Genomic DNA, 25,373 nt, shown 5'->3' with positions numbered 1-25,373 from the left:
TTTAAGAATACAGTAATTTTAAGAAAAAAATCTCATTTAGTGAGAGCTAAGGGAAAAATCAAGGATCCTCCTTTGTAGCAGTCTCACCAGAATTTATTTTGAGGCAGAAAACATTTGGCTCTGCTGAGTGTCTGATTAAATCTTAAAAATAATGCAGACAACTCATGTGGGGAAATAGGCCCACAGAACAAAGACAATGATTCTCCTAAGGGCCTCAAGTTTGAACAAGTCAAACAGAAATCAAGCTTGGAATCTCTAATCTCTGCTTTGCAGTCCAACACTTGCACATGTTCACTTTTAGCTAAGCTGTCTAATGCTTAATACAAAACATTGTATTTGTGTATCATGTCTATGTTCATGACATACATTCCTTTGAGTATTAAAATACAAACTGATCAGTTATCGATTGTATAAGTAAATACTTGGAAAAATGATATTATGAGGTTTCCTTTATTCAGCATATTTATGAGCAACTACTAGCACATGCTTATTTTTAAAATTCCATTATTGTAGCTCTTCCACTTCTGCAAGCACCTAAAAATTTAGAGCACTTTGTGTGTCTCTAAGTCCAACCTCCCTTAATATGTAAATGAGTAAACAGATGCATTGAAAGGTAAAGTGACTTTCTCAGTGTTGTGCAGATTTAATGACAGAGCTGAGGGAGAAACCAGCTCAGAACCTTTTGATTTCATTTTCTCTATTGCTTACGCATTTTCTATTTCACTGATTTGTGCTCTTCATTATTTCCTTCATTCTACTTGCTTGGGATTTAATTTGCTTTTCTTTTTAAAAACATTTTTTAATGTTTATTTATTTTTGAGAGAGACAGACAGAGCATGAGCAGGGAAAAGGCCGAGAGAGAGGACGACGCAGAATCTGAAGCAGGCTCCAGGCGCTGGGGCTGTTAGCACAGAGCTCGATGTGGGGCTTGAACTCACAAACCCACGAGATCATTACCTGAGCTGAAGTCAGACACTTAACCGACTGAGCCACCCAGGCACCCCTAATTTGTTCTTCTTAAATTTCTTAACGTGGAAAATTAGATCATTGATTTATATTATTTTCTTATCTAACATAAGCATTTAAACTTTATAATTCCCCTCTAAGCACCCCTCAAATTTGGATGATGTATGTTTCATTCAGCTAGTTTACTTCTCATTTAAACATTCATTTTCAAACTATTTTCTAAATTCTCTGGTGATTTACTCCTTGACTCATGGGTTATTTACAAATCTGTTAACTTCCGAATATTTATGTTTTTCCTAGACATTTTGTTTTGATTCCTAATTTGATTCCACTGTGATCAGAGGGCTAAGTCTGTGTGATTTGAATATTTTTATTTTTTTGAGATATGGCCCAGAGTATGGTCTATGCTGGTGAATGTGCGATGTAACTTAAAAAACACTTGCAGTGTGGGCTGTAGTGTTTTATAAATATCAACTAGGTCAAGGTAGTATTGCAAAGAATCCGTGTCGTTGTTGATTTGTCTAGTTGTAGCAATCTCTGTAGAGTTTAAAACTCTCCAAATATGAGAATGATGGAATGGCCTACCTTTCCCTTTAATCTTATCAATCTGGCTTCATTTTTTTTTCTAGAAGTTGTGCCTCTTAATTCCCTTCACCTATTTCACCCATTGTATCTACTGCTTCATTATATTTTAATGCTCTACATGTTGTTTTATTAGGCCATGTATGATGGTCTTTCTGACTATTTTATGGTTATGAAAAATTCTTCCTTGTCACTTACATTTTTTTTTGTCTTAAAATCTACTTTATCTCGGGGCGCCTGGGTGGCTCAGTCGGCTAAGTGTCCGACTTCAGCTCAGGTCACGATCTCACAGTTCGTGGGTTCGAGCCCCACGTCGGGCTCTGTGCTGACAGCTCAGAGCCTGGATCCTGTTTCAGATTCTGTGTCTCCCTCTCTCTCTGACCCTCCCCCGTTCATGCTCTATCTCTCTCTGTCTCAAAAATAAATAAACGTTAAAAATAAAAAAAAAAATTAAAAAAAAATCTACTTTATCTCATTTTAACACAGCTATTCCAGTTTTCTTTATGTTTGCTGTTTGTATGGTATATTCTTTCCCATAGTTACTTTCAACCTATCTGATGCCTTTAAATATAAAGTGCATCTCTCGTATATAGCGTACAGTTGGGTAAAGCTTTTTAAAATCAATTCTGAAAACCCTGCCTTTTAATTGAAATGTTTAATCTATTAATATTTAATAAAATTATTGCTGCAGTTGTTTTTTGGTATATCATTCTATTGTTTGTTTTCTATTTGTTCTATTTTCTGTTCTTCCTTTCACGTTTTTAAAATATTATCTTAATAATATTTAAGTTATTTAAAAATTCAGTTAACAATTTTCTTATTGGGTTTTGTTATACTTCTCTACATTATTGTTTTAATGATTGTCCTGGGATTTAAAATACATATACTTAACTTGTCACAGTCCATTTGAAGTTATATATTACTCCTTGTTAAATGCAGAAATCTTGCAAATATGTATGTCCATTTTCCCCTTTTTATGTTACATCTATATATGCTATAAACCATGACAATGCTATAAATTTTGGTCCAAACAGTAATGCGTATCATATGTATTGTATATGTCATACGCATTTAAGCTTCTTCCATGTCTTTTCATAGCTTGATATGTATGTTTTTAACACTGAATGTTTTCCTGAATGAATATACCATAGTTAATTTACCCATTTACTTATTGAAAGACATCTTGGTTCCTTCCAAGTATTGGCAATTAAAAATAATTGTTATATCTAAAAAATCAAACCCAAGATCATGTAGATTTTCTCTCATATTACCAGGAATTTTATAGTTTTGCTATAAAACTATATTTAGGTCCATGATCCATTTGGAGGTAATTTTTGTAAAATGTGTAACGCCTTTGTCTAAATTCTTTAGTCTCCATGTGCTGTCCAGTTGTTCCAGCACCATTTGGTGAAAGGATTATCTTCTCTCCATTGTATTTCTTTGCTCCCTGTCAAAGGTTAGTTGACTATATTTGTGTGGCTCTATTTCTGGGCTACATATTCTGTTCCATTAATCTATCTGTGTGTTCTTTTGGTGATACCAGTTTTGGTTACTGTAGCTTTACAGTGACATCTTATATGTCATGTTATCATGTCATTTATAAAGAGTTAAAAGATAATGACTTTTGAAAATTATAACCACATATCCACAACACATAAGATAGCAACAATAAATCTTTAATGTAATCAATGTTATTTCAATATTGTTAGAACAATAGTGTTTAAAATTTTCCCAAGTGTCTAGTCTTCTTTTTTAATTTTTTTTGATCTTTATTTATTTTTGAGAGAGGGAGACACAGAATCCGAAGCAGGCTCTAGGCTCTGACCTGTCAGCACAGAGCCTGACTCAGAGCTCAAACTCACAAACCGTGAGATCATGACCTGAGCTGTAGTCAGACGCTCAACCGACTGAACCACGCAGGCACCCCACCAAATGTCTAGTTTTCTAAAAACAATTTGTTGGGTCAACTCAGGATCCAAATAAAATCCACAGATAAAATCTTCTGTGTGCTAAGCTTGATTTGGTACCTTTAGTGTCCAGGGATTGGGGATGGGGTCAGCTGAATAGAAAATTCCTTTCAATGTTTAAAAATTGTAGTAAACAATAATATCTTATGAGCTACAAATCTGAAGCCCATGCAGATGTGAACAGTTTGGTGTTATGATCAAATAAAACAAAAAAATCTGACCTTTCAAATATAGATGGCAGACTGAAACCACACATTTACTTTAGCTCTAACTAAAACTTTCTCTATCTATATACCTATATATAGAACTGTACTGTCATTTTATATATTCATGTGTGTGTGTGTGTGTGTGCATGGGTGAATATGCACCCATGCATACATGCTGTCTATACATAAACACCGTATGCATACTGCATATAACCATGTATGTTACTACAGACAGTTAATAATACAGTTAAATATACATAAAAGGCATACATCCACAAAGAAAAAAAGGAGAGGAAATAATAGGTATGAGTTTGAAAGCTGCCAAACATATGGGTATGTGGAAACTGATTTAGAAGATCTAAACAAGTCATGGGGCGCGTGGGTGGCTCAATCGGTTGGGTGTCCGACTTTGGCTCAGGTCATGATCTCATGGTTTGTGGGTTTGAGCCCCGCGTTGGGCTCTGTGCTGACAGCTCAGAGTCTGGAGCCCATTTTGGATTCTGTGTCTCCCTCTATCTCTGCCTCTTCCCTGCTCGTGCTCTGTCTCTCTTAGTCTCTCAAAAATAAATAAACATTGAAAAAAAAAATTTTAAGAAGATCTAAACAAGTCAGATGCTAAATTGGCAATAGGAAAGACAAAAAGATGCAACCTAGTTTACATTGCAAATTTCTCAAAAGGCTCAAGAGTTTGTGGTATGGGAACTTCTGGAAGTGGGGATAAAGTGGGGGTTAAAAATCAAGCGATCAGTTTACAGGGTGTTTAACAGTTAGATGTTCCCAGGTCTCCTCTTCCTCCCCACATAGTTGGGAATATGCCCTCTACCTTCCCACTTGATCAGAGGACTAGCATTTTATTCTCTGGAGGGTAAATGCAGAAAGCTGTGGCATACCACATCTAGTTGAGAGCAGGTGTACTGTCCTAACAAAAATGACCTCTGAGGCTTCTTCTTTCTCTTGACTTTTAGGATACTGAGAGCAGTTTATTTGCTCACGGCATGAGACTGGAAGCACCTTGTCTGAGGAATCTGACCAACCCCAGAAAAATGACCTAAATATAATAATATTAGAGATTCTCCCAATGAAAAGGCCCATCCTACCTTATTTGAAGCTCATAATTGATAAGCCCTATCCATTCCATGGAACTTACAATGCAATTCAGCTTTTGAGTGCTCTACTGCTAAATATGAATAAATATCAAAGCTTGCTAGAAATTTTAGAAAAGCTTATGATATTTATTCTAATAATATGAGAAGAATAAATAAATTTGGAGACTATGCAAAAAGGAAAGACCAACTTTGGGGTGCCTGCGTGCCTCAGTTGGTTAAGCATCTGACTTCAGCTCAGGTCATGATCTCGTGGTTCATGGGTTTGAGCCCCACATTGGGCTCTGTGCTGACAGCTCAGAGCCTGAAGCCTGCTTCGGATTCTGTGTCTCTATCTCTGCCCTTCCCCTGCTTGTACTCTCTCTGTCTCTCTCTTTCTCTCTCAAAACTAAGTAAACATTAAAAAAATAGAAAAAAATTCTAAAATAGTGTAATTATTTCCAGATAAACAAAAAATCAACAGAATTATAAAAAGGAATATTCAGAGAAAAAAAAAACTTCTAATAAATTAAAAACAACAGAAAGGAAAAATCAATAAAAAGGTTGGATGACCTGAAACTAATATAACACTATATGTTAGCTACACTGGAAATAATAATAATAATGATAATAATAATAATAATAATAATGTTGGATGGTTTCTCAGAAAGTAGAATAAAACCCAAAAAAGAAAACAAGAGGAAAAAGATGTAATTTTTTAAAAAAAGGACCAGGATAGGAGATCCAAATATTAAAGATAAGGATAAAAACTGGGACCAAAGGGACTCCAATAAACAATTTAAGAAAAATTCCTCCAATATAAAGACATTAGATTGACTAAGGGCATCATACCCAGAACAACATAATGAACTTTCAAAAAACTGGGAGAAGATTCTACAAGCATAGATTGACAGATACTGGAGGACAAAAGTGAAAATGCTTGACAATCTTGAGGAAATAGGATTTCCAACCTAGAGTTCTATATCTAGCCAAGCTATCATAAAGATTTTCGTCATATATTCAAGGCTAAAAAAACTTACCTCCCATATACTCTTTTCCCAGAAAGTTATTTGAACTCTATCAAGCTAGGGAGCAAATCAAAAAAGTGGATGCTATGGGATACAAAAGCAGTTGATTCAACACAAAAGAAGGGCAGAGAAAAATTCTAGGATGATGAATATTATGGGAGACCCTAAGATGGCAGGTGTCGGGCCGACTTAGGGGGTACCCAGTCTAGACTACAGAAGGTTGAGAAGCTGTGGGTAAGTTCGTTCAAGTAGATAAACTTGATGAAATATCTATGTGTTTGAATATGGTTCAAGGATATTTTTCATAACTTGGGTGGAGGAAGTTTTGGGATGACAGAAAACTACATATAATACATAAAAATATGAACATTTTGTCAAAATATGAAATATGTTCTTCACAGATGAAAAGTACAACAGGATGAGGATGTTAGTATATTATTGGCTTATGACCAAATTGCATTTACATACGTATAATAACTTGAACAGTGAATAATGACCTAACCAAAGCAAATATACTTGGAGGAAAGGCTAGGGAAGTGTGCTTGTATGGTAGAGGCAATGAAAGCAAGCTAAGTTCTCATCTTCTGCTTTAAGGAAGACAACAATGACTAAGCAGAAGAATTAAAAAGTAGCAACATAAACCTATTTAGAGATATTGAACTAAATGCCAAAAGAGTTGAAAGTGAATGGCTTTAGGGAGTAGGCAAAGGAGGAGGGAGGAGCTCTGAACTGCTTAACAGATGACCACAGGAGAAGGGAAGGGAAAATAAGATAAAAACAGAGAGGGAAACAAACCATAAGAGACTCTTTGAAATACAGAGAACTGAGGGTTGATGGGTGTGAGGGGGGATAGGGAAAATGGGTGATGGGTATTGAGGAGGGCACTTGTTGGGATGAGCACTGGGTGTTGTAAATCAGTAATGAATTACTGGAATCTACTCCTGAAGCCAAAACTACACTGTATGTTAGATACCTTGAGAATAAATTTTTTAAAAATTGCATATAAACTACATATGTAATTTGACACTTTTGCTACTCTAACTTCATCAATAGCATTGAAGAAAGATTTCCTGAGGGCTTACTTGTTACCAAATGCTGGACTAAAACCTACAGTCACCACACTGATGCAGCCCAATGGCTACTGCCTACAGCACACGGAGCTCCTTTGGGGATGGAAGGGCTTTGGGGATCAACTGAGAGCAGGGCACAGGACACACAGCAGAATGAAAGTCAACTCCATAGCCATCTGACATTGGGTACATATTCAGGTGAGGCCTGGTACTAGGAGCCCCTACATGGTAGAGAAATTTAATAAGCATTTTGAAGGAAAACACTTTGGAGAAAAGAAAAGGATGTGTATAAATCTTTGTAAGTTATTTCAACAGGCAAAGGAGTAGAGGCAGAGGAACTGATCAGACACTCAGGAAGAGAATTTAAAGAGAAAACGAAGCTAAAGAAGAGCTTTAAAGGCTGACCCTTAGGAAGAGAAATGACCCAAATAGATAAAATCATGAATGAAAGAGGAGAGATAAAAACCAATACCACAGAAATACAAACAATTATAAGAGACTACTATGAAAAAATATATACCAACAAACTGTCAATCTGGAAGAAATAGACAAATTCCTAGAAACTCACAAACTACCAAAACTGAAACAGGAAGAAATAGAAAATTTGAACAGACCCATAATCAGCAAAGAAATTAAATCAGTTTCAAAAATATCCCAACAAACAAGAGTCCTGGTTTGTTTGAAGGCCAGATGACTGCACAGGGGAATTCTACCAGACAATTCTTAGCCTCGGCAATCAGACAACACAAAGGAATAAAACGCATCCAAATGGGCCAGGAGGAGGTCAAACTTTCACTCTTCACAGATGACATGATACTCTATATGGAAAACCCAAAGATTCAACCAAAAAACTGCTATAGCTGATCCATGAATTCAGCAAAGTCGCAGGATATAAAATCAATGCACAGAAATTGGTTGAAACAACAGAAAGAGAAATCAAGGAATCGATCCCATTCACAATTGCACCAAAACCCATAAAATACCTAGGAATAAATTTAACCAAAGAGGTGAAAAATCTACACACTGAAAACTATAGAAAGCTTGTGAAAGAAATTGAAGAAGACACACACAAAAAATGAAGAAAAATATTGCATGCTTCTGGATAGGAAGCACAAATTTGTTAAAATGCCAATACTACCCAAAGCAATCTACATATTCAATGCAATCCCTATCAAAATAACACCAGCATTCTTCACAGAGCTAGAACAAACAATCCTAAAATTTGTCTGGAACCAGAAAAGCCCCCAAATAGCCAAAGCACTCTTGAAAAAGAAAACCAAAGCTGGAGGCATCACAATCCCAGACTTCAAGCTGTATTACAAAGCTGTAATCATCAAGACAGTATGGTACTGGCACAAAAACAGACACTCAGATCCATGGAACAAAATAGAGAACCCAGAAATGGACCCACAAACGTATGGCCAACTAATTTTTGACAAAGCAGGAATGAATATCCAATGGAATAAAGACAGTCATTTCAGCAAATGGTGCTGGAAAAACTGGACAGTGACATGCAGAAACATGAACCTGGACCACTTTCTTACACCATATACAAAAGTAAACTCAAAATGCATGGAAGACCTAAATGTAACATAGGAAGCCATCAAAATCCTAGAGAAGAAAGCAGACAAAGACCTCTTTGACCTCAGCTGCAGCAGCTTCTTACTCAACATGTCTCCAGAGGCAAGAGAAACAAAAGCAAAAATGAACTATTGGGACCTCACCAAAATAAAAACTTTTGCACAGCAAAGGAAACAGTCAACAAAACTAAAAGGCAACCAATGGAATGGGAGAAGATATTTGCAAATGACATAAGAGATGAAGGGTTACTATCCAAATCTATAAAGAACTTTTCAAACTCAACACACAAAAAATGAATAATCCAGTGAAGAAATGGGCAAAAGACATGAATAGACACTTCTCCAAAGACATCCAGATGGCCAACCAACACATGAAAAAATGCTCACCATCACTCACCATCAGGGAAATAGAAATCAAAACCACAATGAGATACCATCTCACACCTATCAGAATGGCTAACATTAACAACTTAGACAACAACAGATGTTGGCGAGGATGTGGAGAAAGAGGATATCTTTTGCATTGCTAGTGGGAATGCAAACTGGTGCAGCCAATCTGGAAAACGGTATGGAGGTTCCTCAAAAAATTACAAATAGAACTACCCTATGACCTAGCAATTGCACTACTAGGTATTTATCCAAGGGATACAGGTGTGCCATTTCAAAGGGGCACATGCACCCCAATGTTTATAGCAGTGTTATTCACAATAGCCAAAGTATAGATAGAGCCCAAATGTCCACTGATGGATGAATGGATAAAGAAGAAGTGGTGTATATATATATATATATATATATATATATATATATATATAATGGAGTATTACTCAGCAATAAAAAAGAATGAAATCTTGACATTTGCAACTACGTGTTTGGAACTAGAGGGTATTATGTTAAGCAAAATTAGTCAGAGAAAGACAAATATCATGTGACTTCGCTCATATGAGGAACTTAAGATACACAAATGAACAGATGATGAACAGATGAACATAAGGGAAGGAAAAATAATATAAAAATAGGGAGGGGGACAAAATATAAGAGACTCTTAAATATAGAGAACAGAGGGTTGCTGGAGGGGTTGTGGGAGGGGGGATGGGCTAAATGGGTAAGGGGCATTAAGGAATCTACTCCTGAAATCATTGTTGCACTACATGCTAACGTGGATGTAAATTTAAAAATAAATAAATTGAAAAAATAAATAAAGAAGAGTTAATACCTATTCTCAAACTATCTCAAAAAATAGAAATGGAAAGAAAACTTACAAACTCATTCTATGAAGCAAACATTACTTGGATTACTTGTCTCCAAAACGAGACAAAGACCTCACTAAAAAGGACAATTACAGGCAAATATCCCCGATGAACCTGTATGCAAAAATTCTCAACAAGATACTAGCAAATCAAATTCAACAGTACATTAAAATAATTATTCACCAGGATCAAGTGGGATTTATTCTTGGGCTGCAGGGGTGATTCAATATCTGCAAATTAATCAACGTGATACACTACATTAATAAAAGAAAGGATAAGAACCTATAATCCTCTCAATAGATGCAGAAAAAGCATTTGACAAAATACAGCATCAATTCTTGATAAAAGCCTCAACAAAGTAGGGATAGATGGAACATACTTCCACCATAAAGGCCATGTATGAAAGACCCACAGTTAATATCATCCTTAGTGGGGAAAAACTGAGAGCCTTTTCCCTATAGTCAGGAAAAAGAAAAGGATGCCCACTCTCACTATTACTATTTAACATACTACTGGAAGTCTTAGCTTCAGCAATCAGACAACAAAAAGAGATAAAGGGCATACAAATCAGCAAGGAAGAAGTCAAACTTTCACTATTTGCAGATGACATGATTCTCTATGTAGAAAGCCCAAAAGACCCCATCAAAAAATTGCTCTAATATATGAATTCAGCAAAGTCGCAGGCTATAAAATAAACGTGCAGAAATGTATTGCATTTCTATACACCAATAACAAAGCAGCAGAAAAAGAAATTAAGCAATCGATCCCATTTATATTTGCACCCAAATAAATAAGATACATAGGAATAAACTAAAGTAAGGTAAAAAGATCTGTACTTTGAAAAATATAGAAGACTTCTGAAAGAAATTGAAGAGGACACAAAGAAAGGGAAAAGCATCTCATGCTCACAGATTGGGAGAACAAACATTGTTAAAATGTCTATACTACTGAAAGCAATCTACACATTTAATGCAATCCCTAACAAAATACCACCAGCATTCTTTGCAGAGCTAGAGCAGACAATCCTAAAATTTGTATAAAACCACAAAAGACCCTGAATAGCCAAAGCAATCCTGAAAAAGAAAAATAAAACTGGAGGCATCACGATTCCGGATTTCAAGCTATGTTACAAAGCTGTAATCATCAAGACAGTATAGTATTTACACAGAACAGTCATATAGATCAATGGAGCAGAATAGAAAAACCAGAAACAAACCCACAACTTTATGGTCAACTCATCTTCGACAAAGTAGGAAAGAATATCCAATGGAATAAAGACAGTCTCTTCAACAAATGGTGCTGGGAAACCTGGGCGGCGACATGCAGAAGAACGAAACTGGACCACTTTCTTACACCACACACAAAATAAATTCAAAATGGATGAAAGACCTAAATGTGAGACAGGAAACCATCAAAATCCTAGTGGAGAACCTAGGCAGCAGCCTCTTTGACCTCAGCCATAGCAACTTCTTAGTAGATACATTGCCAAAGGCAAGGGAAACAAAAGCAAACATGAACTCTTGGGACTTCATCAAGATAAAACTTCTGCACAGTGAAGGAAACAATCAACAAAACTAAAAAGCAGCCTATGGAATGGGAGAAGATATACGTAAATGACATAATAGATAAACGGATACTATCCAAAATCCATAAAGAACTTATCAAACTAAACACCCGAAAAACAAATAATCTTGTTAAGAAATGGGCAAAGGATAAGAATAGACAATTTTCCAGAGACATCTAGATGGCTAACAGACACATGAAAAGATGCTCAACATCACTGATCAACTGGGAAATACAAATCAACCACAATGAGATGCCTCCTCACACCTGTCAGAATGGCTAAAATTAATAACACAAGAAGTGACAGGTGTTGGTGAGGATGTGGAGAAAGGGGAACACTTTTACACTGCTAGTGGGAATGCAAACTAGTGAAGCCACTATGGAGAAAAGTATGGAGGTTCCTCCAGAAAATAGAACTATCTCATGATCCAGCAATTTCACTAGTAGGTATTTACCCAAAGGATATAAAAATAATGATAGGAGGGGTATATGGACCCCAATGTCTATAGCAGCATTATCAACAATAGCCAAACTGGAGAGAGCCCAAATGTTCAAATTGATGAATGGGTAAAGAAGATGTGGTATGGATATACATTGTAATATTACTCAGCCATCAAAAATAATGAAATCTTGCCACTTGCAATGACATGGATGGAGCTAGAATGTATCATGCTAAGTGAAATAAGTCAATCAGAGAAAGACAAATACCATATGATTTAACTCATATGTGGAATTTAAGAAACACAACAGGTAAACATATGGGAAGGTGGAGAGGAAAGAGGAGAGAGGGAAACAAACTATAAGAGACTCTTAATGATAGAGAACAAACACGGTTGATGGAAGGAGGGTGTTTTGTGATCTTCAAGAAAGAGACAGCTTTCTTGACAGCTCTGTGGGCAAGTTAAGAGAAAGTTTCTCTGATTCCTTCCTTATCATTCGCTGGTCACTTATGATTTTCCAAATGCCAAGATTAGCAACCATTTCTCAGCATTTATCCTTTGTACACATTTGCAACATTTGACCTTGTCAACAATCTCTATATTCCAACATGATTCTTCTTCTTCCCTTTATTTTTGTGACCCCCATAACTCCATCGTTCCCTGGCTCCCCTCATCCCTTTGTGATGAGTCCTTCTGTGGGCCTTCTTTGGCAGGTAGTGATCAAGTAGTTGTCTTGGTTCTCAGGAATCTGGGCCTAGCTGAAGAGTTTGTAGGCAGATGGGACAGGAATATTCAAGAAATATGTGATAGAAATAATGAGAACCACAACACTATCAACAATGATTACAGCAACACGGCCAGTGGGACAACCAGTCATGGTTATGATGCTGATGAAAACAGGGTGACCAGCTTCAGTACTTCCTTTACCTAAGGATAGAGTTTATAGGCTGGACAGGAAAAAGGTAGTTTGGCATCCTACTGACTTTTATTAGCCAAGTTACAAACAGATAACCCAAAGACCCAGATCCTGTTAGTAAAATATTTGTTATGTATTTATAACCTGGCCAGGTACAAAAAGGCTTTCCAGTGATCCAGTGATATGATAAAACTGAATCACAAATGTGGGTGAATAGAAAGAAGACATCAACACACCAAAAACATGACTCTAATATATAAAAATATGCATTCAATGCAAAGCTTGAATCATTTGCTGTTCTGACATATTTATTAAAAAAAACCTTGCTGTCCCAGTTGAGGTATGCATATCAAATATTCAATATATCTTTTATATTGTTAGAGCATTTTATATATTCATATGAAAACCTTTATAACTGCTACAAAAATGTTTAATGACAAAAATGTATGCTAGTTTCAGTCTATAGTTAAATGTAATTATTTTAAGCATATATTAAATAAAATAGAGCTAACTTTACTTTAGAAACATAATCTTGATTTAAAATGTTGAAATTTATAACTTTTCAGAAAACACATCATAATGCTCTTACATGTCTAAAATATCCTACAGCACATAATCAAAGCTGAAACACATCACCATCTTGCACCAAACCAGAATTAAAGTGTAACATTTTCTATTTATCCCCTCTAGGAAAGCTGCCTACAAGGATTGAAGAGCCAGGAGTGCCTCAGAAAGCCTGCCTATGGCAATGATGCTTGTCTTGCAATGCCAGAATCATTTCTAGAGCATGCCACTTTCATGGCATACTGATAAAGTCTTAGTAAAACCAAATTATTCCTAATACATTTTTTAGTATTGAAGGTGGGGCTGACTTTGCTAACTGATATGAAGCCAGGATTATCACATGAATGTGGGTGTGCTAAGCCCAAATGCTACCTATGTGTGAAAGCACTTTTGAGTATCTTAATTCTTTTTATGTTTTTGTCAATTTGCTCCAAGTCCTGGTTTATCTCTCAGCTTTCTGCTAACTTACATTATATTCAGCTTTCTCCTCTTAACCACTAAATTCTTCTGTACCTCAAGAAAGTCTTGAAATACTCCTTTCTTCCAAGAAGTTCCCCTTGACTTGTTGGAATAGTAGTCCTTGAACCACCTCATTTGGGTATGGGGTTTTTATGTGCCTACCCTCAATTCTCTGAGCCATAAAAAAGCACTTACTTGTCCCTATTTTGTTTAAGTTTTATTATCCTCTAGCACTTATATACTTCCCTGAGCCATGTCACTTGAGGGACAGCAGAAAGTATATTTGGCTGGGGGGGAAGAACTGGCCATGGTTAAATTAAAGGGCAATGAAGCCAGACAACTCTGAGTGTGACACATCCTGCTCTTACCAGCCTTGTAGTCTTGAAGTCATGAACTTCTCTCTTAAGTCCTGATTTCCTCATCTGTGAAATGGACATAATACCTTCTAGCTCATTAGGTTGTCATAACACTATTGGGAAGCCTAAATGAGATAATTTGGTACAATGCCTAGCATCTGGTAAGCCCTCAACAAGTAGAGAATTAGGTGGACAGCTGATAAATGCTTTCTGACAATGATTAGGCAAATATAAGGTAAACTAAAATTTAAGTATTTATTTTGTGTGTTAAAACTATATATATAAAAGTGATACAACTAATGAAAATGCTGACATAAAGATGCTTAGGGGAAAAAATGACATCTAAGTTATATCTTGTATTAAAGACACATTTTTTTTTGAGAATCAAACCTAATGTCTTATTTTTTATTTTTTAATATAAAATTTATTGTCAAATTGGTTTCCATACAACACCCAGTGTTCATCCCAACAGGAGCCCTCCTCAATGCCCATCACCCACTTTCCCCTCCCCCCCACCCCCCCACCCTCCCATCAACCCTCAGTTTGTTCTCAGTTTTTAAATGTCTCTTATGGTTTGGCTCCTTCCCTCTCTCTCTCTTTTTTTTCCTTCCCCTCCTCCATGGTCTTCTGTGAAGTTTCTCAGGATCCACAGAAGAGTGAAAACACATGGTGTCTGTCTTTCTCTGTATGACTTATTTCACTTAGCATAGCACCCTCCAGTTCCATCCACGTTGTTACAAAGGGCCATATTTCATTCTTTCTCATTGCCACGTAGTATTCCATTGTGTATATAAACCACAATTTCTTTATCCATTCATCAGTTGATGGACATTTGGGCTTTCCATAATTTGGCTATTGTTGAAAGTGCTGCTATAAACATTGGGGTAAAAGTGCCCCCATGCATCAGAACTCCTGTATCCCTTGGGTAAATTCCTAGTAGTGCTATTGCTGGGTCATAGGGTAGATCTATTTTTAATTTTTTGAGGAACCTCCACACTGCTTTCCAGAATGGTGCACCAGTTTGCATTCCCACCAACAGTGCAAGAGGGTTCCCATTTCTCCACATCCTCACCAGCATCTATAGTCTCCTCATTTGTTCATTTTAGCCACTCTGACTGGCATGAGGTGGTATCTCAGTGTGGTTTTGATTTGTATTTTCCTAATGAGGAGTGACATTGAGCATCTTTTCATGTGCCTGTTGGCCATCTGGATGTCTTCTTTAGAGAAGTGTCTATTATGTTTTCTGCCCATTGCTTCACTGGATTGTTTTTTGGGTGTGGAGTTTGGTAAGTTCTTTATAGATTTCGGATACTAGCCCTTTGTCCAATATGTTCTTTATTGGATTAATGTTCTGTACTAGATATTTAAAATAACACAAACATTCAGGCTTGCAGATTTGTAATTTAGTTCATAATCATGTTAAATATAATAGTTACCAGGCTTAAGAGAGACAATATTCTGTATATTTCTTAGTAAATTTTATGGAGCAAATTCATAGAAATTACACTTTTACTTCCAGTTAGTATGATTTCCCTCATACACCAAATGAACAAACATAACAACACTGAATTATTTTAATTTTTTTTAATGTTCATTTATTTTGGAGAGAGAGAGCGAGAGAAAGAGAAAGAGAAAGATGGAGTGTGAACAGGGGAGGTGCAGAGAGAGAGGGAGACATGGAACCTGAAGCACGCTCCAGGCTCCGAGCTGTCAGCACAGAGCCTGATGAGGGGCTTGAACTCATGAACTGCCAGATCATGACCTGAGCCGAAGTCAGACTGAGCCACCCAGAAGCCCCAGCACTGACTTATTTTAAATGATACTGTACTTGGCTATACTGTACTCTAAAATTACTTATATTAGTGTGTATCCTGAGAAACTTAACAGAAGACCATGGGGGAGGGGAAGGAAAAAAAAATGGTTAGAGAGGGAGGGAGCCAAAACATAAGAGACTCCTAAAAACTGAGAACAAACTGAGGGTTTATGGGGGGTGGAAGGGTAGGGTGGGTGGGTGATGGGTATTGAGGAGGGCACCTGTTGGGATGATCACTGGGTGTTATATGGAAACCAATTTGACAATAAATTTCATAATAAAAAAATAAAATAAATAAAATAAAATTACTTTTATTAGTAAATATATTAATTTCCACATTAAAAAAAGGGGACTCTGCGACATCCACAGAAAAATTTGAGAACCCTGACATACAGCCTGCAGGTAAGAGAATTACTCAGTTTTCTGAAGCAACTGGTATGATGCAGCTAGGTAGGGGAAGCTGACTTTGAAAGAGGTCATGGTGCCCTGCACCTATTCTGGTAAACGAAGTCAACATCGAATGTAGGACAAATGGCACGAGGTGCATCAGCAGTTCCTACTGCCTGGTAACAGAGGAATGTCTTTAAATCTTCAGAAAACATAGACTCTGCCAGAGCAGTGTTCTTTTAGCTACTGAGCAAGATGCTTCAAAGGGGAGAGAAAAGACATTACCAGAGGGGGAAGGACTCAATAGCAGTGGGCAGGAGTGCCAGCTGTCACCAGGGGACCTGGCTTGTTCTTTAGGAGGCAGTGAAGGCTGTGGCTATTCCCACCAGCACCTACTGGGGTATCCAAGCTCCACTGCAGTAACAATGGGGTCCTCAATGACAGGCAACACATTGACATGAAAGGACACATTACATTATGAGTGAATTCAACAAAGAAAGGCTACACACTGAAAGGTGCTTAATGTTTATTAGCGCAGTGAGAAATAAAAATTAGGCAGAAAAATACAAAGTTAACTCATGGACATCTGGGCACAAATAATCTACCCCAAATATAACATTTTCTTAAGCAGATGGCAAATTTTCTAAAAATCCACTTGAGTTAGGAGAGTGAGGTATTTGTATTTTTAAGTACAGATGTACAGTTTAGGACAGTTAAAGTTCCAAAGATGTCTAAATATAACTTTCTAAATCTCTTCTTATCAATGTCTCCATGTGCCTTGGAAGCTGCAGACACTACAGTCTGGTATATGAGACACTGAAGAATGCCTTTGTTACCTCATATGCCATCTTGAAGCACTCTCTGGAAAGGTATCTCTTCCTGTAGCATTAATCATGCAACATCTAGCTAAGAATATATATATTTAAAGGTATTTTAAAGCCATACAGGGCCTAATGTAATAAAAATGACAAAACAAATTACTGCTCGGGCATTTCAAACAAGGTCATTTTGGTTGAAATGAAACATATACCAACGTCTTTCTAAGCTACCAATTTGGGGAAAAGAGACAGAGATTGCAAACCTAATGCTTTAATATGCTAATACCTGTAAGCGCACTTAACAAAGTAATAACAATTTATTACTTGTTATCTTTAGACTGCCCTTACTGTGGAGGTATTTATGTTTTCATCATAGTTGAAGAAGCAGCTTGGAAACAGGTGAGCTGCAAATGCATGCTACTCTTGAACTTGTTCAGCAGCTCTTCCAGTAACCTGCAAGGAGGAGAGGCTATTTTACAACCTGGCAGAGTGAAGGTTGCCTAGCAACATAAGAAAACATTGGGGGGAGCCAACTGCCTAGTTTTAGCTTCTACTTGTTGAAAAGTTATTTACATATGGATTCTTAACTCAATAACAGAATTAATCAAAGAAGCTAATCAAAAGGAATACACACACACACATACACACATGTATATTTATATATAAAAATCTCCCTCCTGTCTCCTTTCCCTAGATTAATTAGATTTCTCCCTAAAACACATTAATGTTTGAACCTGCATTTTTTTTTAAATTCACTTAAAAATTATATACACTAAAATGTACTCTTTTTGGCATACAGTTCTATGAATGTTAACACATATTAGCAACCTAATAACTCCCATAATTGGGCACAGAATAGTTCCATCACCCTCCAAATTCTCTTGTGTTGCCCCTTTGTGGCCACCTTTCTCTTCATCTTGACCCCTCACCAACTAACAGTCTATTGTCTGTTCCTCCTATTTTGCAGTTTTGTCTTTAACAAATATTAGAGAGTGGTAAACTCAGGTGGTGAATTAAGCACCAGAAGAGTAAGGGCTAGTTCTAATTCCACTGGGTAAATCATTCTACTACTTGATAATCAATTTCTTTAACTGGTTTGATGTATAATTTTAGGGCCAGAAATCTTAGAGTGCATTTGGTTCAGAAGAAGCAACCAAGAAGTGCGTTTAAGGACATTGGGGTCAACAGATTATTTCATGGGTTTAACAATGCTCAAAATTGTCTCCATGTGACATTTTCCTCCCATTTTCCCAGACTCATGTGTTCTCTCTGCCTTCTGAGTTTCTATAACATTAACCTATGCAAAACTACAGAGCTTACACCAAGGTTTTCATGTCTATAGACTGATCAGCCAAATGCAAAGGCAGGTGGACTTCAGTTATGGTTAGTGAAGGAACAAAGACCTACATTGTTTCCGCCGCTTCAGTCTAGGGTAGGTTGAGCATTTATGAAATTTGCCTGGCCTACATTTTGTCTCAGGTAATAATTTCCTGTTTTATGAGTAGCAAAGTTTAAACTCTGACCAAGACCATTAACATAGTATTACTGAAACATATACAACTTTTTTATGTCATGTGTACAAATTTACTTTCTATTGCTGAGCTACTCAAAAGAAAAAAATCATCAAGTGCTGCATTTTATCATGCTGTCCTTTTTACATTTCTCTAAGAATTATCTTCTTAAAAATGTAAGGCAATAATACAGTTTACTGAGTGAGTCAAAATAAGCTTTCTTAAAATGTTTTCTGTATTAGTCACTTAAAGCAAGAAAGGAACTAATTTCTGAACTGTCATAAACCCAGGGGAAAGGTTTTATCTTATTCTGTCACTTCAGAGACAAGCCAGGTACAGCATACTATCAAAGGCTATTAAGTACAAATCATTATCTATACAAAGAGTACTTTTAGGTAACAAAATATCATTCAACACATCTTAACTGGCCCTTGAAAACAGTATATAGTACTTACTTTTTATCTGCTCCACTTGAGAGCTGAGGCAGAGCTTCCAAAGCCTGTTTAAAACTAGACCTGGAACACAGAGAAGCAAAATTTAAGTTGAAAAATTTCATATTTCTACGGGGAATTAAGAGCATCATTAAAAATTCTTAAGCATATCTTAAATATAAAGAAACCAGTATAAGCTAGTGAAGCATGTAAAAATATGAGAAAAAGTAAAAGTGAAAAACAATAGAAAAAGTAAAAGTAAAAGTTGAGGGTACAGGGTATAGTTCCCACACAGAGGCCTTGTAGGAGTAGGGTCAAAAACTCAACTATGAAATGAAACAGAAAAGCTAAAAGAGACTGATTTTTACAAAAGATGCTCTCATTAAAGAGGGCTTAATGTGGACATGTTTAATTTTTAAAAAGTCTTTTCAAAACAAAACTGAAGTGTTAAGCAACTGGTAAGAAAGGAAGGAAACTAAGTAGAAATAGGGATGGTCTTGTGACAGATTATACAAATGGGGACATTTACAGTATTGACATGTACAGGGCCTGATTAACAGCCAATCTCTTACAATAACTAAATATGGTCTCTGACATTTAGTTATTATTATATTTAAAATTTGTAGAATAAGTAGAGATTGACTGATTGATTTTAATTCAACATCACTTCTTTTCATAAAAAACATAAAAAGTACAAATTAAAAAGACATCAATTTGGTAAGCTTAACTATTTAAAAGAGAAAGTACCAAAAAATTTCTGCATCAAATAAAAAGCATTTTAGGGGAAATTATTTGGTAGTAACTTGTACTTGTCACTAAGTAATAATTTTTAACTTCTTATCTCTTCTTCTTTTATAGCTTGTTGACCATGGGTAACGAAATTAATTTTTCTTGACTTTACGGTGGTTTTTTATTTTGTTATTATAAAAACAGATCCTCATCATTGTACCAGTAAATATACTTTTGAGCAATGTTTCTCCTATTTGGGGCAAATATCACAGTAACAAATAGACTACAAAGTCCTAACAGATTATAAAAACTGGTATTGGGAAGCTTCAGTTGTTCTTGGTTAAGGCAAGGGATGGGTTACAGCTTGTGGGGACACTTAGCTCCCTTTCCAAAATGACTTTCCTCTTCCCTGATGTAGAGAGGAGGGTCTGCTGTTATCACCTTGTTTCCTGTAAACCTTTTCTCAATCAAAAAAATGTAATGCTATTATTTCTTTATTTTTACATTATGACAATAATGATGATGATGAAGAGGATACCATTAATTATTTGTAATGCACCAATAGTTTAGAAGGTAACTTGGCATATTTTTTCATTTAATTCCCCTAAAACTTTGCCTAGAAAGTATTTATTATCTTTCTTTTATAGATGAGGCAGTTAGGCACTAAAAGGTTAAATTAGTAGGAATAAATATCTAGGTACTTACACAAAGCATGCACCCACATCAAATTTGGACTGAGTGCCCTCTATCATCTATTACTTAACACTTTGTGTAGAAAAATGATGGTTGGGAAAAGGAGTCATTAAATAACATGGGAACCATCCAGAAATGTCTTCTGGTCAGGCATCATGAATAAGAATAAGAAGCTAAGTTCAATTCATTAGGAAAAAACTTTTTAAATGTCCTTAAATATTTTATTTGTATACTACTTGTATTCTCAGGCATATTAACAATATAACCCAGTTTTTCCTAAGTAATATTGCCAATGAAATAAACAATTTTGTATAGGCAAGTAGTTACTGATGTTTCAGTTCACCTACTGATACTTCGATGATAGGAAATCCTGACTTTCATTCAAAACAGCTAAAAATTATCATCAAATTTCCACTACAAAAATTTTCAGAGAAACCACAAGGCTTCCTCTTATGCTGATATTTACAATCTTTAAATTGTCCCTCAGAGTCTGCTATGAATAGAGTAAGACTCAATTCTCATTTTCTCATTTTAAAAAGAAGTATATAATGCTCTGCTATATCATTTATGAGACTGAGATTTATCTTAGTGAATAAAAACATAAAATCATACTACATATTTTTTCTTTTATATTATGCTACAAAGAACCAGTATTAGGAGTCATTGGCTTATTAGGCTTTTTAGGTAAAAATTAATCAAATATAAACTTTATCACATCATGATCATGAGCACTCACTCTGATCAGTTATCTTTACAAAGATAAGCTTTATTTTTAGTGAAGCACTCATAACAAGAATGTTAAGCATCTCACTTGCTTTCAGGTGTCAGGTGAACAGCCACAGTATCCCTCAAAGCACAGATTTCAAGCCGTGCCTGAAGATGAGAAAAGGACAAGTGACAATATAGAACTGCATCAATTATTAAATTGAAACAAGTGATGTGGGGACAGTCTCTAGACTGCTTATTACTGCAGGGACAGGGTTGACAGAAGACTACTGCCATGTAGTTTTACCCCCCACCCGCCATGGTGACTGTTAGTTATGAACAGATTTTCTAAAACACTCCACAGAAATCAGGTATGATAAAATATTATTTTACTGAAAATTAAGTTAGAGTCAAGTATGCCTGTGTGAAGGCAGAGAGCCAGATACCTTATTATAAAAAGTTCAACCTGTCCAGGTGTTTTCCCACAATCTGTATTTTCTACCTAACTAGTAATTTTTCCTTTAGTCTGCTTGTTGAGAGGAAGCAAAACTTGAAACACTATCCCTGGATTATAACCCCACACCACAGATTTAAGGAAGTGGATCGGTTTACTTTCTTACACCTATGCTCTTTCAGGCACACTGACTTTAATCTCAAAAACTAAGATACAGCTCTGCAGATTCAATGCAATGTCTATTAAAATCACAGCTGGCTTTTGTTTGTTTGGTGGTTGTTTCTTTTACAGAAACTGACAGGCTGATCCAAAACAGACAAAACCATTTTGAAAAAAGAATACACAAATAGAGAAACACTTTCTGATATCAAAACTTACTATAAACCTACAATATTTAAGATAGTGTGGCACTGTTATATGGGCAGAAATACAGATCAGTAGACTAGGACTGTCCAGAAAAAAACCCTTAACATTTATATCAATGGATTCTGACAAGGGTGCTGAGACCATTCAATAGGGGAAGGAACACGTTCTTCAACAAATAGTGCTGGGAAAACTGGATAGCCACATGCAAACGATTGAACCTGGATCCCTTTCTTAACACAAAGATGAACTCAAAATGGATCACAGACATAATGGAAGGGATAAAATTCTGAAACACATAGAAGAGAGCAGGAGTAAATCTTTGTAATGTTAGGCTAGGCAAGCCTTCTTAGAAACGCTATCAAAAGTGTAAGCAACGAAGGAGGGGAAGATGGCAGTGGAGTAAGAGTACCCTGGGCTCACCTCATCCTACGAATACAACTAGATAACTATCAAATTATCCTACATACCCCAGAAATTGACCTGAAGACTGGCAGGACAAACTCTAAAAATAAAGGTAGAGAAGAGGCCACATTGAAGAAGATAGGAAGTATGCAGATGTGGTTTGAAAGAGAAACATTGTGGCCACCATGGTCACAGAGAAGGATAAGAGACAGACTAGCACATAGGAGAGTGCACAAGGAAAATAAATTCCCATAGCAATTGGCTTGGAGAGTGAGAGGGCCCAAATTTTGTGAGCTCTTGGAATAGGCAAAGCTTACAGCCTAAGTTTTGTAAAAGGTCAGCAGGAGTTGGGAGATGGTAGCAGTGTATGAAGACTCTAGGATCACCTTATCACATGAATACAGTTAGATAACTACCAAATCATCTTAAATACCCCAGAAACTGACCTAAAGACTGACGGAAAAAACTCCACAATTAAAGGTAGAGAAGAGGCCACATGCAAAAGGGCAGGAAGTGCAAAGATGCGGTGTTGAAGACATATCACGGCAGCTGCAGTGGGGAGGGAGCCACAGTCACAGAGAAGGACAAGAGATAGACATAAGGAAAATAAATCCCCATTGCAATTGGAAAAGAAAGTGAGAGGGGCCGAATATTGTAAGTTCTTGCAACCAACAGGGTGGAAAGTCTAGAGTTTTAAACAATGGACTTGGCTGGGACAGAGTCCACAGGGCACTGTGCTGCTCTTGGAGAGAAGGAAGGAAACAACCTTGATACAGCATGGAAACAGTGATCTGAAAAGCACCTGGGGCACACAGTGGGGAGGCTATTTGCTCATCATGAAGCGTGTCCCAGGAGACAGTGTTCACAAAGAGACCCGCTCAAGGGAACAAAGGAACTGGCAGGCACGATTTCCCGCCCTTGTCCGTCAGCATAAGCACAGGACCACCTGTGGGAACCAGCACAGCACCACACTCACTACCTAACTTGCTTCATCAAGCCCTGTCCCCCAAGCTCCTGTGGAACTGCCCTTCCCAGTCACACTTAGCTCAGTGATGGCATGGTAGGTCCCCTCCCCCAGAACACTGGCCCCAACACCTGCCAACACAATGTCTCTCCAATCAGGAGTTTTTCACAGCCTCAGTTCTGGCAGTGATGGTGACAGGTGTCATATTATAAGCAGACCAGAGCACACCTAGTTAAAATGTGCCACATGCAGACCAGGGGCCACACATTGCCCACAACAGGCAAAGAACCACTTGAAACAACTGGCCTGAAAGATAAAGTGGCCAGAACAAAATAGCAGAGCACACGCAGCACACACTGGAGACACTCCTGGAAGCACCAGGCCCTAGAAAACAGGAGACACTACACAGCAGAGCACTGACCTCTTCCAGGTAAGGCCATTACTCTCAAGAACAGGAGACATAGCTGATTTTCCTAACAGAAAAAGGCACAGAGACTTAGGAAAAATTAAAAGACAGAAATTTGTCTCATGAAAGAATAGGACAAGGCCACAGCAAAACATAAGTAACATTCCTGATGGAGTATTTAAAGCAATGATCATAAAGATACTCCCTGGACTTGAGAAAAATGGAAGGCATCAGTGAGACCCTTAAAATGAAGATAAAAAAAGAACCAATAAGAGATGAAGATTGCAATAAATGAGATTAGAAACATGCTAGATGGAATGAATAGCAGGCTGGAAGAAGCAGAGGAATGAATTAATGACCTAGAAGACGGAGTAATGAAAAGTAATCAAGGTAAACAAAAAGAGAAAAAGAAGTATGCAAAATAAGAATAGACTTAGGAAACTCAGTAACTCCATCAAACATAATAACATTTGTATTATAGGAAATCAAGAAGAAGAAGAGAGAGAAAAAAGGGGACAGAAAATTTATTTAAAGAAATAGTAGTTGAAAACTTCCCTAATCTAGGGAAGGAAACAGATATCCAGATCCAGGAGGCCCAGAGATTCCCCAACAAATTCAACAAAAGCAGACCCATACCAAGATATATTGTAATTAAATTGGCAAAATACAGTGATAAAGAAAAAAAATTTAAAGCATCAAGACAAAAGAAGACAGTAACATACAAGGGAAACTCCATAAAGCTAGCAGGGAATTTTTCAGCAGAAGCACTGCAAGCCAGAAGGCAGTGGCATGATATATTCAAAGTGCTGAATGGGAAAAATCTGCAGCCAACAATATTCCATCCAGAAAGGCTATCATTTAGAACAGAAGAAAAATAGAGGTTCCCAGAGTTTGTGACCACTAAACCAGCAATGCAAGAAATAGGAGACTCTGAGTGGAAAGGAAAGACCAAAAATTACAGTATGAAGATAGGAAACATAAGAGTGGCAAAAAGGAATATTTCTGTAAAAAAAATCAGTCAATGAACTCATAAAATAAAAGCATTTGACATATGACACCATATACCTAAAATGTGGGGAGGAGAAAAGAGTGGGTTCAAACTTAAACAACCATCAACTGAACATAGACTGTTATATGCACAAGATGTTACACACAAACCCAACGGTAACCACAAATCAAAAACCACTAATAAATTTACAAAGAATAAAGAGAAAGAAATCCAATGATATCACTAAAGCAAACCAGAAAACCATGAAAGAAAGAAAGATCAGAGAAAATCTTCAGAAGACAACCCAAAACATGAAATAACATGTCAATAAATACATATCTATCAGTGATTACTCTGAATGTAAATGGACTAAATGCTCCAATCAGAAGACACTGGGTGACAGAATGGAAACAAAACAAAACGAAACAAACAAGATCCTGCTGTCTATGGAGACTAGAGAGACTCATTTTAGACCTAAGGATACCTGCAGATTGAAAGTGAGAGGATGGAGAAACATCTATCATTCATATGGATGTCAAAAAAAAGTGTCAGCATAGCAATACTTATACCAGACAAAAATAGACTTTAAGACAAAGACTGTAACAAGGGACAAAGAAGGATAGTATATAATAATAGAGGAGACAATCCAACAAGAAGATGTAACAATTCTATATATTTAT

The 25,373-nt window shown here is 36.7% G+C and overlaps 1 protein-coding gene across 5 annotated transcripts in view; it reads right to left on the bottom strand.

Annotated features, from left to right (window-relative positions):
* Positions 1–16,735: 16,735 nt before the first annotated feature.
* EXOC2 (exocyst complex component 2) overlaps positions 16,736–25,373 on the bottom strand; it is a 279,312-nt gene continuing 270,674 nt past the window's right edge. For all 5 annotated transcript variants that reach the window (XM_042985868.1, XM_007073170.3, XM_042985869.1 and 2 more), the window contains 3 exons: positions 21,220–21,281; positions 19,011–19,070; positions 16,736–17,497 (listed from right to left, as the gene is read on the bottom strand). In XM_042985868.1, the coding sequence (XP_042841802.1) occupies positions 17,404–17,497; positions 19,011–19,070; positions 21,220–21,281 (216 nt within the window). In that variant the 3' untranslated portion in view covers positions 16,736–17,403. The remainder of the gene's footprint in view (positions 17,498–19,010; positions 19,071–21,219; positions 21,282–25,373) is intronic.

The sequence above is a fragment of the Panthera tigris genome, chromosome B2, assembly GCF_018350195.1.
Source record: "Panthera tigris isolate Pti1 chromosome B2, P.tigris_Pti1_mat1.1, whole genome shotgun sequence".
NCBI lineage: Eukaryota > Metazoa > Chordata > Mammalia > Carnivora > Felidae > Panthera > Panthera tigris.
This window is presented reverse-complemented; position numbering and strand designations above follow the sequence as displayed.